At 65.3% G+C, this 11,818-nt stretch overlaps 1 protein-coding gene across 1 annotated transcript in view; it reads right to left on the minus strand.

Annotated features, from left to right (window-relative positions):
• The window catches only part of PLCH2 (phospholipase C eta 2), a 62,930-nt gene extending 51,564 nt beyond the window's left edge, over positions 1-11,366 (minus strand). The window contains exon 1 of the mRNA XM_087446974.1: positions 10,976-11,366. Coding sequence (XP_087303100.1) covers positions 10,976-11,006 — 31 coding nt within the window. The 5' untranslated portion in view covers positions 11,007-11,366. The remainder of the gene's footprint in view (positions 1-10,975) is intronic.
• Positions 11,367-11,818: the final 452 nt, after the last annotated feature.

Below are 11,818 nucleotides of genomic sequence, written 5' to 3' on the forward strand. Positions count from 1 at the left end.
CCATCTCAGCAGATCTCGGTTCCCCGGGGAAAATCTGAGCCGCCCATTCACTCGGGGTGACTGTGACCAGGAGAGTCAGGCACCCCAGAGAGAAGCCGTTGGCGGCTAGAAACTGAGGCAGAGGGGACAGTGACCCTGTATCACGGCCCACCAGGCCCCTGAGGGGCAGAGGTCTCCCAAACCCCTGCTCCTTCGCAGTCCCCAACCCATGGCCGGACAGGCCCCCAACCCCAGAGAGGGCAGGGGTGGGCAGGAGTCCCAGCAAGTCGGGGCAGGCCAGCCCAGAACAGCCACTTGGGGCCAGATCTCATTCCTGTCCCCCGACGATGGAGCCACCGGCCGGTCAGTCTAGGCTGGCTCCCCAAGAGCAGCACCCCAGGTCTCCGCCCACCCTGAGAGAGCCCTGGGTGCCCCAAACCCCAGGCCACCCTGGATAAGGGCTGGCCAGCATGAAGACCAACAGGGCAAGACAGAAAGCCACTGCAGCCACACATGGGTGCCTGAGGACCGGAGAGGCCAGACCCCGGGGTTCTGCAGAGGGCTCCCTGCTCCTTAGGAAGGGGCCAGGGGGCCAGGGGCCCAGGCTGGACAAAGAGGACCTGAAGCAAAGGCCCAGGGAAGGTGTGGCCCGCCCTTGTGGTGCCCCAGTCACGGGAGCAAATCTCGGTGTCCCTTCCCGCCGGGGAGCTCTGCTCGCGTCGAGACCGGCCCTCAGCCAACCAAGTGCAGGCTTCTCCCCCAGGCCCTGGAATGGCGCAGGAAGGCGGTCCTACTCCGCCGAGGGCTGGTCCCCTGAGGATGCGGTGGACTTCAGGGCTGGGGGTCCTGCTGGAGGAACAGCCCCCCTCACTCCTCCCACTAAGACTCCCGGACAAACCAAGGTCAGAGGAAGGCCCAGCTCCCCAGTTTCAGGAGGGGAAACTGAGGCCAGGGCTGGGCGAGCCTCGTGAGGTGGTACAAGTCCCCAGCACGGCCCAGCACCCTCCCATCTTCTCTCCTGCCCTGCAGGCACCAGGGAGCCCTCAAGAATGCAGTCTGGGCACCGCCAGAGGCCCTCTGCTCAGGGCTGCCCTGGTCCAACCTGGCCTGGGGGTTTCAAGGAGGCCCAGCCGCCCCAGAGACCTCATGCATCACCAGGAGCAGCACCCAGTGGTGGCGGCTGAGTCACTGCCCCGGCCTTTTCAAGGCACAGCTGGGTGCCAGGGGGCAATTTAAGTCTTTTTGACGAGACAGGAGAACAGGAGGTCAGAGCAGAGCACGGAGCTGCGCACCGACCAACGTGACACCCGGGTCCTACAGGGGTGGGGGCTGCGCTGCAGGGGGACTCACGTCGGACAGGAGTGGGGCGACCCAGACATGGGATGCGTAATGGGTGTCCACTCACTGGCCTGGCGCGGCTAGGGGTAGGCCTGCCTTGCTGCACGATTGGGGGGTGTCATGTCCTTGAGAGGGGCTGTGGCCCCTTGAGGGACTTCCTAGGAGGGAGAGCCCAGCAGCCCCACCCCAAGCCTGTCCTCCTGTCCCGGGGGGAAGTGGGAGGAGGCACCAAGTGGAGACACGCCAGGAGAAGGTATCCTGTGCTGTGTCTGACGTAAGATCTGGTTCTGGCAGCTGGGTGACCCCAACTGCAGCTAGAGAGGTGTGGGCGGGCTCCCCAATGTGCCACAGGGGCACACCTGACTCTCTCCGGGCCTCTGTTGGTCCCCTTCCATCCGTCTGTCTGCTCTCCTGAGAAAGCCTCCAGGAGCATGCACGGCCCAGAGCCTGTCCTTGCCTGGCTCCTCAGCTATCTGGCTCAAGCCAGCGGTCTCTGCGGAACAACATCCCCTGCAAGCGAGGCCGGGGGAGGACGCCCTGTGCAGGACCCCATGGGTGGTGGGGCGGCAGGATGGGGCAGCCCGGGAGACGCCCATCCTGCCTTGGGAGGGTGGCCACAGCCTTCCACGACTGCAGCCCCCCTGAGCACCCACCTCACTTGGCCCCGCATCCCAAACCGCCTCGAGGACCCTCCCAACTCAGCCTGACGAGACCCATGCGATGATGCTGTTTCCCTGCAGACGCAGAATATAATAATTCCCAATAATGCCAGGCCCAAAATAACCCCACAATGCGCCGCGTGCCGAGCTCCTGCCGGAGAATGTAACTGAGTCAAACACAGCTGCAAAGTCGCTTTAAAAATACACTAAACACACACACACAGACAAACACAAAACCTGCCCATGCGGATGACTGCCTCTGCCCACGGCGCGGCTCCCAGGTATGGGGGTGAAGGTGGGGGAACGGGCGGGTAGGGGGACCCTGCCCTCCACCCCTGGGGGCTGACAGGAGGCCCCAGGTGGCAGTGCAGGGTGGAGGGGTGGACAGGGGCCTGAAAGCACACTCTCCTGGCTGCAGGCCACTGCCCTTTGCCTCCCGGCCCACATCTGTGGCAGAGTCCTCCGGGGCTCTGACACCCCCAGCCCTCCCCAGCCCTGCCCCTGAGACCACACAGAACAAGTGCGCCCCCAAGCACCCCAGCAGGAGGGCCTGAGTGAGCTCATCTCTGCAGGAAGATGGGGCTGCCTAGGCCCCCACCTGCCCCCCGACCCAGGCCCCTCTTGGGACCCTCAGCCCCTACCTGCTCTCCTGTGCTCCCTCCGCCAACCCTGTGAACCACCACGCCAGAGGAGACACAGGTGGGCCTACTGGGCGGCCGGTCCTCCGGCTCTGCTGAGGGAGTGGCGGAAGCCCGCGTCTACCAGCTCCGTACCTCTCCTAGGCCAGGTGCACAACCGGCCAGGGCAGGTGGACGAGGTGCCTGCTGGGCCTCTGGCAGCTCCAGGCCCAGAGCAGCTGGTGCTGAGTTCCAGGTGCCCACTGGCCTTGGCTCCCATGCCCGAGGGTCCTGAGGACAGCGGCTCCCTGCTCCCCACAGCACGAGGCGGCGCCCATGAGAAACATGGTCTAGCAGCTCTTCTTCAGAAGCGGGCCTCCTGCCCACTGACAGCCCAGCAGGGCCAGACACTGCACAGGCCCACCCAGACCCTGTGAACGGCTGGAGAAGCCCACTGGTGCCCACATCCTCCCCCACCCCAAACTCAGGGGCCTCATCCAAGATGGGAGCTCGAAGAGCCCTACACCCCAGGGTCCCAGGCAAGAAGGCTGAGGTCAGCCATCAGGCCACCTTTTCCCAATAAAGGGGCCGGGCCCATGCAGGGCATTGCTGGTCCAGCCCCTGCAGAATGGGAGGTCCGTGGCCCTGGATACCCAGATTCTCCATGGAATGACATCGGTGCTCAGCAGACCCCTCCCCTGCAGCCCACCCCCCAGAGGGCAGCCACGCCATGCCACATCATGCCAGGCCACACCATGCCAGGCTGAATGGGGCGCTGGAGGGAGGGCCAGACGGTGAGGGCGACGAGGACAGACCATGGGGAAGGCGTATTTGGATGCTCCACTCAGGGCCTCAGGACACAGTTCTGCCCAGAGGCTGGCTTTGTTCTCGGGAAGCAGACCCCCGCCCACCCTCTCTCACCCCCAAGCCCACCAAGACAAACAGAGGCCAGTGCCCTGCCTCTCCCTGCCGGCTGGCTGGGTGGGTGGCCACCTGCTGCTCTGGAATTTCGCTGTGGCCAATGCTGCTGCAGCCTGAGAAGTGGGCCACAGCCTGGCCTGGAAACTCCGTTGCTCAGAAACTGCCTCCCGTGGTCACGGGATCTGCCTCTGCAGCAGGCAGCCTGCAGAGAGCCTGGTGCAACAGAGGGAGGCTTGGCCCCAGCCTGGGGCTGCCCAGAGCCCCCTCCTCAGGGAGCACCCACCTGCCCAGACTTGGGGAGGGGCTCCCCAACCATCCCCTCCAGACAGCCCTGGAGGGAGCAGGCCTGGGCAGCCCAGACGCCCTGCCCACCCCTGGTGAGGCTCAGCCATGGTGCTGGCTGGGGGGGTCTCAGAGCCTCGGGCTCTCAGGGGCTTCCCCACCCCGGGGCTGGGGGCCTCTCTCGCTGCCCCTGCCCCACTTGAGAAACACAGGAAGGGCTTTTCCAGCAGCCCTGCTCCGATGTTGGCCACAATCCTGGGGACACCAGGAGCCATAGCAGCCCACTCCGGTTGGGGGGACACAGAGGACACACGTGCAGGCAGGGCCCATGCTGGGGTCTGCCGGAGTGGGGAGAGGGCACCCCAGGGGCTGTCAGGGGCTCCACACTGCCCCCAGCCATGAGGACCCTGGAAAGGGGCAGTGAGATGTGGACGCCTGGGCATGGCCGTCCTCTGCAGGGGTACTGAGCTCAGGCCACAGGGTGTGGACAGAGGCAGGGGCAAGGGTGGAAGGTCTTGCCTCTGCCAGGAGGGGTGGCACACACCATAGTCAGCGTGCCCAGGCTCCAATGACCCCTTCCATGAGGGAAAGTGGGACCAGCACCCAGTGAGCACCTACTGTGTGCCCTGTTTAACCAGACAGCCGAGAGTCTCGCCTGCTCCGCTGCCTGCCAGCCCCAGGACCCTCTGCAGGTCACAGCCTCCCCAGCCTCAATGTCCTCGTCTTTAAAATGGGGCAATAACAGGACCAATACTGGAACTAACATGCCTAAGGGGGTCTCCCAAGACACAGGCTGACAGGCCAGGCCGCCAGGAAGGGAAGCTTGCACCTGCCTCTGGGTGGGGAGCCCTGGCCAAGCCCCTCCCCATCCCCACTGCCCAGGAATTATTTAGGCATCTCTGCAGGCCCACCTGCTGCTCTCCTGGGTGGCTTGGGGCAGATGAGTAACCTGCGAGGAAGCTCTCCCAGCCCCCTGGAGAGGATCGTGGACCAGGCCCCAGCTCACAGTGGCAGCTCCCGAAGACCAGCCAGCTGGGGGCAGGGGGCAGGGGGGGAAGGACAGAACAGGCAGGGAGCAGCAGCAAGGGCTCCTGGGCCCCACCACGGCAGACAGCCCCTCTCCCCGGGGGCTCGCTCTCTGCCAGCAGCTGCCGAGATGAAATACTTCCCACTCCCACAGGGCTGCTCTGCTGCGGGCGAGGTGGGGCGGAGGGGGCAGATGCGGGACCCAGGCTCGGGCATTTCCTCAGGAACCTCCAGTTTGCTCCCTGACAGTCCTCATCCAGGGTCCAGCACCCAGGCCCAGCTGTCCCCTGGCCTCGTCTCTCCTTCTGTAAGCCTGAGTGGACACAGAGCCAGCCATGGCTCCCACAGAGCGAGACAGAGTGACCCCCGCCTCCACAGGGTCCCTGAGGGCACTCCCTCCCGCCAGGGGAGCCTCAAGGCAGGAAGAACGGTGGCCGTCCTTCACCTGCACTGCCAGAGGGGCCGTCAGCAAGGTGCCCAGAGGCCCCCATACGCCCGCAGCAGAACACAATCCCCACTTGACAGGTTTGGCATTTCTGAAGGATGACAAAGATCCTGGGGCTCGAAACGTGGTTTTTGTGTGAACAGACACTTCCTCACAGTGTGCGGATAACAGCACCTCCCCACAGCCCAGGCCTGAATCATCGCCTCCCTGCCAGCCTCCCAGAGGGCAGGGGGCCCAGAGGACGCTCAGCTCAGGGCCGGCGGGACGCAGGAGGCCGAGGCCTAGAGGCCCCTCCCCTGCGACTTGGGCCGTCTCCCCAGCAGGCGTCCCTTCCACAGTTACCAGGGGCTCGCTCTTGGCTGCCAAGTGCAACCAACCCTTTCAGGGCAGGGCAGTGTCAGGGCCATCCTCTGCACCGGGTGAGGGTCCCCAGCCCACCCGCATAACAGACCCACCCGAGTGTGGGGGCCAAGGCTCTGTGGGTTAGCCACGGCCAGTTCCTTGGGCTGGAGGAGAGGCCCAGGGCAGGAGGGATGCTGGCCTCCCGGGAGGTGGGGTCTGGGGAAGGAGTTAACTGGGCTTCCCAAGGGCCAGCCCGCCCCTGAGACCCACCTCCACTAGCCATGTCCTCAGTGACATTTCTGCCCTGTCACTGCAGGTGGCATCCCTCAGGGACACTATCCAAAGTGATTGTAGGGGCTGGGGAGGCACCACTGAGCACACTCAGCTCTGGGCTCCAGATCCCACGGTTAGGACCCAGGGCCCACCCCCTGCCCTCGATTCAGAGCGGGTGGGACCTGGGGAGTCGAGAGGCGCCTTGGCCCCTTGGCGACATGGGGGCCAAGAGGAGGCCTCCCTCCTGTAACACTGGACCCATCTGCTGCCCCTACCCACGCCCTGTTCTAAATTGCACCCTGAATCCGCTTCCAGGAGGCCAAGCAATGGGTTGCAAGGGTCCACCTCCAGGGAGCCCATGTCCCCTCACAGCAAGCAAGGACGCTCCAGCTTCGGTGGAGCAATCACCACCCTCTGGCATGTTCCCCACCTTCTTTCTGAGTTAACTCATTCACACCACAACCACCATCACCCCCTTTGCACAGATGAGGACACAGAGGCTCAGAGAGACCAGCATCTGGCCCAGGAGCCCACAGCCCAGGAGGGGGCAGGGCTGGGACTTGAACCCAGGGGGCAGCTCTGGCCCCACTTTGGCCTCTATCAGCTGCCAGGGATCCCCAGGGGAAGCTGAGCACACAGTGGGTCGGGGAGCACAGCTGGGCTGCGGGTGGGAGGCACGGGGCAGGGCCAGGCTGGAGAAGTAGCTCCTAATTTTTATGTTTTCTGAAGGCCGAGGGCGGCATCCCGGAAGGCCGCATCTTCTCTGTGCTGCTCAGGGAGGCAACAGAGGCTCGTGGAAAAGTGGAGCATTTCATGATGAGTCAACAAGGCACCCAGGACCCCTTTGAGCACCCCCCTGTGCTACAAGGGCCACCAACGAAGGAAGGGAGCCATCCAGCCCTTGAAATGTCCCACGAGGAACTGAAGGCCTTTGATCAGTATTTTGCGAATGCAGAACCAGGCCCCTGACGGGAGGGGCTCCTGAGATCCGATATCCACTGCCTGAGAGCTCAGCCACAGGAAGGGGACCACCACCTCCGCCCCGGCCAGCCTAAGCCTGACAAGCCTCAGGGGGCAGGCCCGGCTGGGCAGGTGCCGTGGGCTCCCCGACTTCTCTCAGGAGGCCTTGGTGGAGGCAGAGCTCCGCTGAGGTTCCGGGTGAGAAGCGGCCTTGCCCACCCAGGTCCCAAGGAGTATCAGGGTCCTGGGGCTGAGCCCAGGGAAACTGAGGCCTGACATGCCAGGGACTGCCTAGGGCCAGTGTCAGCTTCTCGGTTATGCATGAAAGCCACCTGCAGCCACTGCTCAGCCCTGGGCATTCTGAAGCAGGAGAAGCATGGGGAGCATGGGGGGCAGGCCAGGAGGGCAGGTCAGGAAGCTCAGGGTGGGGGAGGGGTGGGCAGCAGGGGTTACCAAAGGCGCCAGGGTCAGAGCTCTACACACCCTCTCAGCTACTGCCCACAACTCACTACTAGGAGCCCATTTCACAGGTGAAGACATTGAGGCCGAGTCCCTTGCCCAAGGCCACACAGGGGCTGGTGGCAGAATTGGGAGCCTGCTCAAGTCTGCCCCACTCCGGGGCGGTGTCCTCCAAGCCCTGGCCCGTCCCGGGCAAGGCCTGGGCTTCACCTCCCAGGCAGAGCCGGCCTGGAGCAGAGGTCCCCAGGAACAGCGGGGCCACATGTGGGCCTGGTCTCCACTCTGAGCACCACAGAGTCTCAGGATGGAAAATGGGAGCCCCAATACACCAGCCAGCTCACCCACTTCCCCGGGCGGCCCAGGAGTGAGCATGTGTGCACGTGTATGCATGAATGCCAGGGTACACACACCTCTCCGCGGGTCCTTAGGGGGAAGGCGGCGATGGAGCGGGTGCTGATCCTGTGGAATGCAGGTGAATTGAGCGCTTCAGGGCCTTTCCCACACACATTCTGGGCTGTGAGTGGTTGGCCCTCCCCAGACCTCCCCAGACCAGCTTGTTTGCAGTGGAGCCCGACCCTCCCAGAGCCTCCAACCCACAGAGGTCTGCTGCGTAGCAGGGGCTGAGAAAACAGGTATGAGGAGTCTGCTCCGATCTGTGGGGGTGGAGACCCTGGAATCAATGCCCCAGAGGCTGCTGGGAGCACAGAAGGGGTGGAAAGAAGGCAGGAAGAAGAGTCGTGGGGGACAGAACTGGGGCGGGTGGGCACCCCCACCCAGGCCACTGTGCCCCGGAGGAGGACACACACATACACACACACACACACACACACACACACACACACACACACACACACACAGGGGCTGGAGGCCGAAGGAGCCCCAAGCCAGACTCAGCCCCAGGGAGTGAGTGCAGCAGCCCCTGCTGGCCTGGGGCCGCTCTCCGCAGCCTGGGCTGGCCAGCTCTTCGCTGGGCTGGGCGGCCAGGCAGCCTCCTTTGTCCTTTGTGCTGGGCGGGAGGAAGGGACAAAAGCTGCACTCCCGGCTGGCTGGCTGCTGCCGCTGGAGACATCTCCCAGGAGCCCTTCCTCCCCGTGCCGTGGATGCAGGCCTGTTACACAACAGACCTAAGAATAATCCGGAGGGCGGGCAGTGCAGGGGAGATGGAGCCGTCCTGCCTCCCGGGACCCCTCAAGCTAGGGGGGCGAGGGGGCCATTGGCATCCTGCTTCTGCCCAGGGCCTGGATCCATCCGGAGGCCCCAGGGGCACCCAGAGTTGCACCCACCTCCAGAACCTGGGAGACCCCGGTAGGCGCAAGACAATCTGTGCCCAGCGGCTCTTGGGGTCAAAAGTCCTGGCTGGGCCTGCGATGGCCCAAAAGCAGGCAGCCGCAGGGAAGCTGGCTTTTCAGTGGGCATGAGACCTGAGTCCCTGGACCCCGGCAGCAGGGCCCCCAGCACACAGGGCCTGGGGGCTGCAGTGGACATGGGCATGGGATGGCGGAGGGGAAGGCTGGCCCGGCAGTGACAGGAGTGCCTGCTGGCAGCCCACCCCCTGGCCTGTCCACCACTGGAGCAGGTGGCAGGCAGCCTGTCGGTCTCTGGGCCAACATTCCCACCCTTCTGGGAGCAGGCGGCAGGGCGAGTGCGGCAGTTACCAGCTAATGAAGTAGTCCTATTAGGTGCAGAGTAACAGAATCTATACAAATTGGCCCATAGCTCTTCATCTATTGTAGACATTAAAAATTAAAATCCAATTACAACTCGTATTGTAAAACCTGGCTGCTGCCACTTATGGCAACCCGCGTGTGGGGCGGGGGATTATGTAACCTGAACTCGCAGCTGCGGGGAGCGAGGGCCTCGGGGAACCGGGGCCACCTGCCCCCCATGGCTCCCCTGGAGGGTCTGCAGGGGGTCTCTCCCACCCACAAGCCCCTCTGGCACCTAAGGGACCCCACGGACCTGTCCCAAGCACCAGATGAGGGGAGTCCCTGCCCGGTCACCCACAGGAGGGGCCACTGCAGCCTGCTGGATATCCTCCCAGTGCCCCCAGCTGTCCCCAACAGCAACTGCTTCAGCTCGGCTGGTGATAGACATGCCCCCTGGAGACCCCACCCAGCCTTGTGCTCACTGCTCACCCTGGATGGCCAGGGTTCAAGATGTCAAGGCCGCCAGACCCCTCCTCCAGGCAGCCCCGGGCACAGCACTTACTGCCCAGTGCACGCTCATGGAAGTCCCCCAGCCCCACAAAGGGTTAGCTCTCTCCCCTCCCGGGGGCAGGACGACAGCCTCTGGCCAGGTGCAGGCCAGGACAGGGCCACCAAGTATTGGGCCTCGGGGAAGGGGGCTGTGGGGACCCTTCAAGCACGGCCAATGGCACACACTCCACCTGCCGAAGCCTGCCTCCTTTCTGGAACCCCCAGACTCTCCCTGCAGGGCCAGGCAGAGGATGTGGCTGTGGGTTAAGTGCAGAGGGAGTATGAGCCGGTGGGGGCTGCTGGGGTCTTTAGAGCCAATTTCTTCCTTTATCCCAGGCAAGAGCCAGAGTCCTGGGGAAGACATGCAGGCCGGCTCCTGTCCCCACCAACTAGGAGAGATGATGACCTCTGACCTCTGACCTGTACCCCCAGACCTAGTACCTGAACCCCGCACCTATGGCTGCAGCTGTCTGATAGAGCCTGTGGGCTCAGAGGACTCTGGCAGGACACAGATGGGCTTCCTGTGACAGAAGCATGTGGGCACCTTGGCCCAATGCACCTTTCAGAGATCAGGGCATAAAGAGACAGAGAGGACACAAACCAGGTACCTTTTCACGGGTGAGGGGTGGAGAAGGCCATGGGAGAAAGGCCAGCCTCGGTGGGGAGTCAGTGGTCACTCTGTCTGCCTCAAGGGTGAGTGGGCAGGGTGGGGGTGGAGGGGAGGGGAGGGGAGAGGAGGCCTCCTGTGTCCTTGGCATCTCCCCTCTGCCAGCTCCAGAAGGGCTCCATCCCCTAAAGGATGCCCCATAGCTCTGCCTGCAGGCCCACAGCCCCAGGAAGCACTGCTTCCCCCCACCACCACCATCCTACAGACAGCCTGGGTGGGGCCATCCCAGAGCATGTGTGGGTTGCGCCCCTCCTGCCAGGGCCCTCCGCACCCCACCTGCTCATGCTGGGAGAGGATGGCTGGAGGCCAGAGGTGGCACCTGCAGCCCAGGTAGATGTGCTAAGTCCACCCGCTGTGGCATGTCCAGCCAGCACCTTGCAGCAGACCCACATGGCCGTGCCCCTGCTGTACCATCCACATGCAGCGACCAGACGGGGCACCCAGCCTGGGCTCAGCACAGGGACACAGCCCCAGGGCGACTGCCACCCTAAACCAGGGGAGGAAAGTTCGCAGGGGGGTGGCCCCTAGATCCCTCAGCCACACCTGCGGCCTCCAAGAGAGCCCAGGACCCCTCACCTGCCCTCGCGATCCCACACCCACACCCCTACCCGCCCCCTCCAAGATCGGGGCCTCCCCTCTCCGGGCTGGACCTCAGAAGCAGCTTGGCCCACCGGGCGGCCAACGCAGCCGAGGCGCGAGGGGAGCAGCGCGCGCCCCCTCCCCGCGCCGCCCCGACCGGCCGCCCAGGGCAGCGGCGCCCCCGCGCGTCCACCGTGCCCGGGGCGCAGCAACAGGAGCGGCGCGGCACCTACTGTGCTTCCGCGGGGCGGCTCCCGCGTCCATTGTCTCCGTGGCGGCGGCGGCGGCGGCGGCGGCGTCGGGGGGTGGGGGGCGGGGGCGCCGGGCCGGGGGCGCCGTCAGCGGCCGGCCTTGGGCTCGGGTGGCATCGTCCCGCCGGCTCGGGGGGCTCGCGGCGGGCTGTGCGCGCGGCGGGCTCGGCGCGCTGACACTGCGCCCCGTGGAGGCGCCGCGCGTGGAGAGCGCTGTCACTCGTGCCTGCCGCACCACACCCCCTGCCCGCCCCGCGCCGGGAGGGGGCCGGGGGCGCGGGCTTGGCGGCGGGCGCAGAGCCGAGAGGCGCAGAGCTGGGGCCCAGAGCAGGGGGCAGAGAGGGGCGCACACTGGGGCCAGCCGGCCCGCCCCGCGCTTGCCGCGGCCAAAGTACTTTTCCCGCAAAGAAGCACCCGGCCTTCCCGCTCCCTCCACTTCCCCCTCCACGCCCTCCGCGCGGCCCCAGCCTGCGGACCGCGAAGGGGGCGGGGCCAAGAACCGCTTCTCCATCCCGAGGCTGGGCGTTTGCCCAGCAGGTGGCTGAGTGCAGCCAGACAGGGGTGTTTGCCAGGCATTACCCACCACACGCTGCCATCCATCGCCACCCTGGTGCTTGCAGCGAAGGGCCTGGGCCACCCCTCCTCCAAGATGTAAGGTGGCACGTGCGGAAACCAGCACGAGGGCCTGGAGCTAGTGGGGGAGGGGTGGCAGCCCAGCCCCAGAGCAGCTCCTCTGCAGGGCAGGAGGCACCCCTTAGCTCACACGGGGCGGGGGTGTGGGGGCAGCCTGCCCTGAGGGGGCCTCTTAGGCTGATGTCTAGGAAA

The sequence above is a fragment of the Ceratotherium simum genome, chromosome 22 (genome assembly GCF_057802395.1).
Source record: "Ceratotherium simum simum isolate JZ-2026a chromosome 22, ASM5780239v1, whole genome shotgun sequence".
NCBI classification, from domain to species: domain Eukaryota; kingdom Metazoa; phylum Chordata; class Mammalia; order Perissodactyla; family Rhinocerotidae; genus Ceratotherium; species Ceratotherium simum.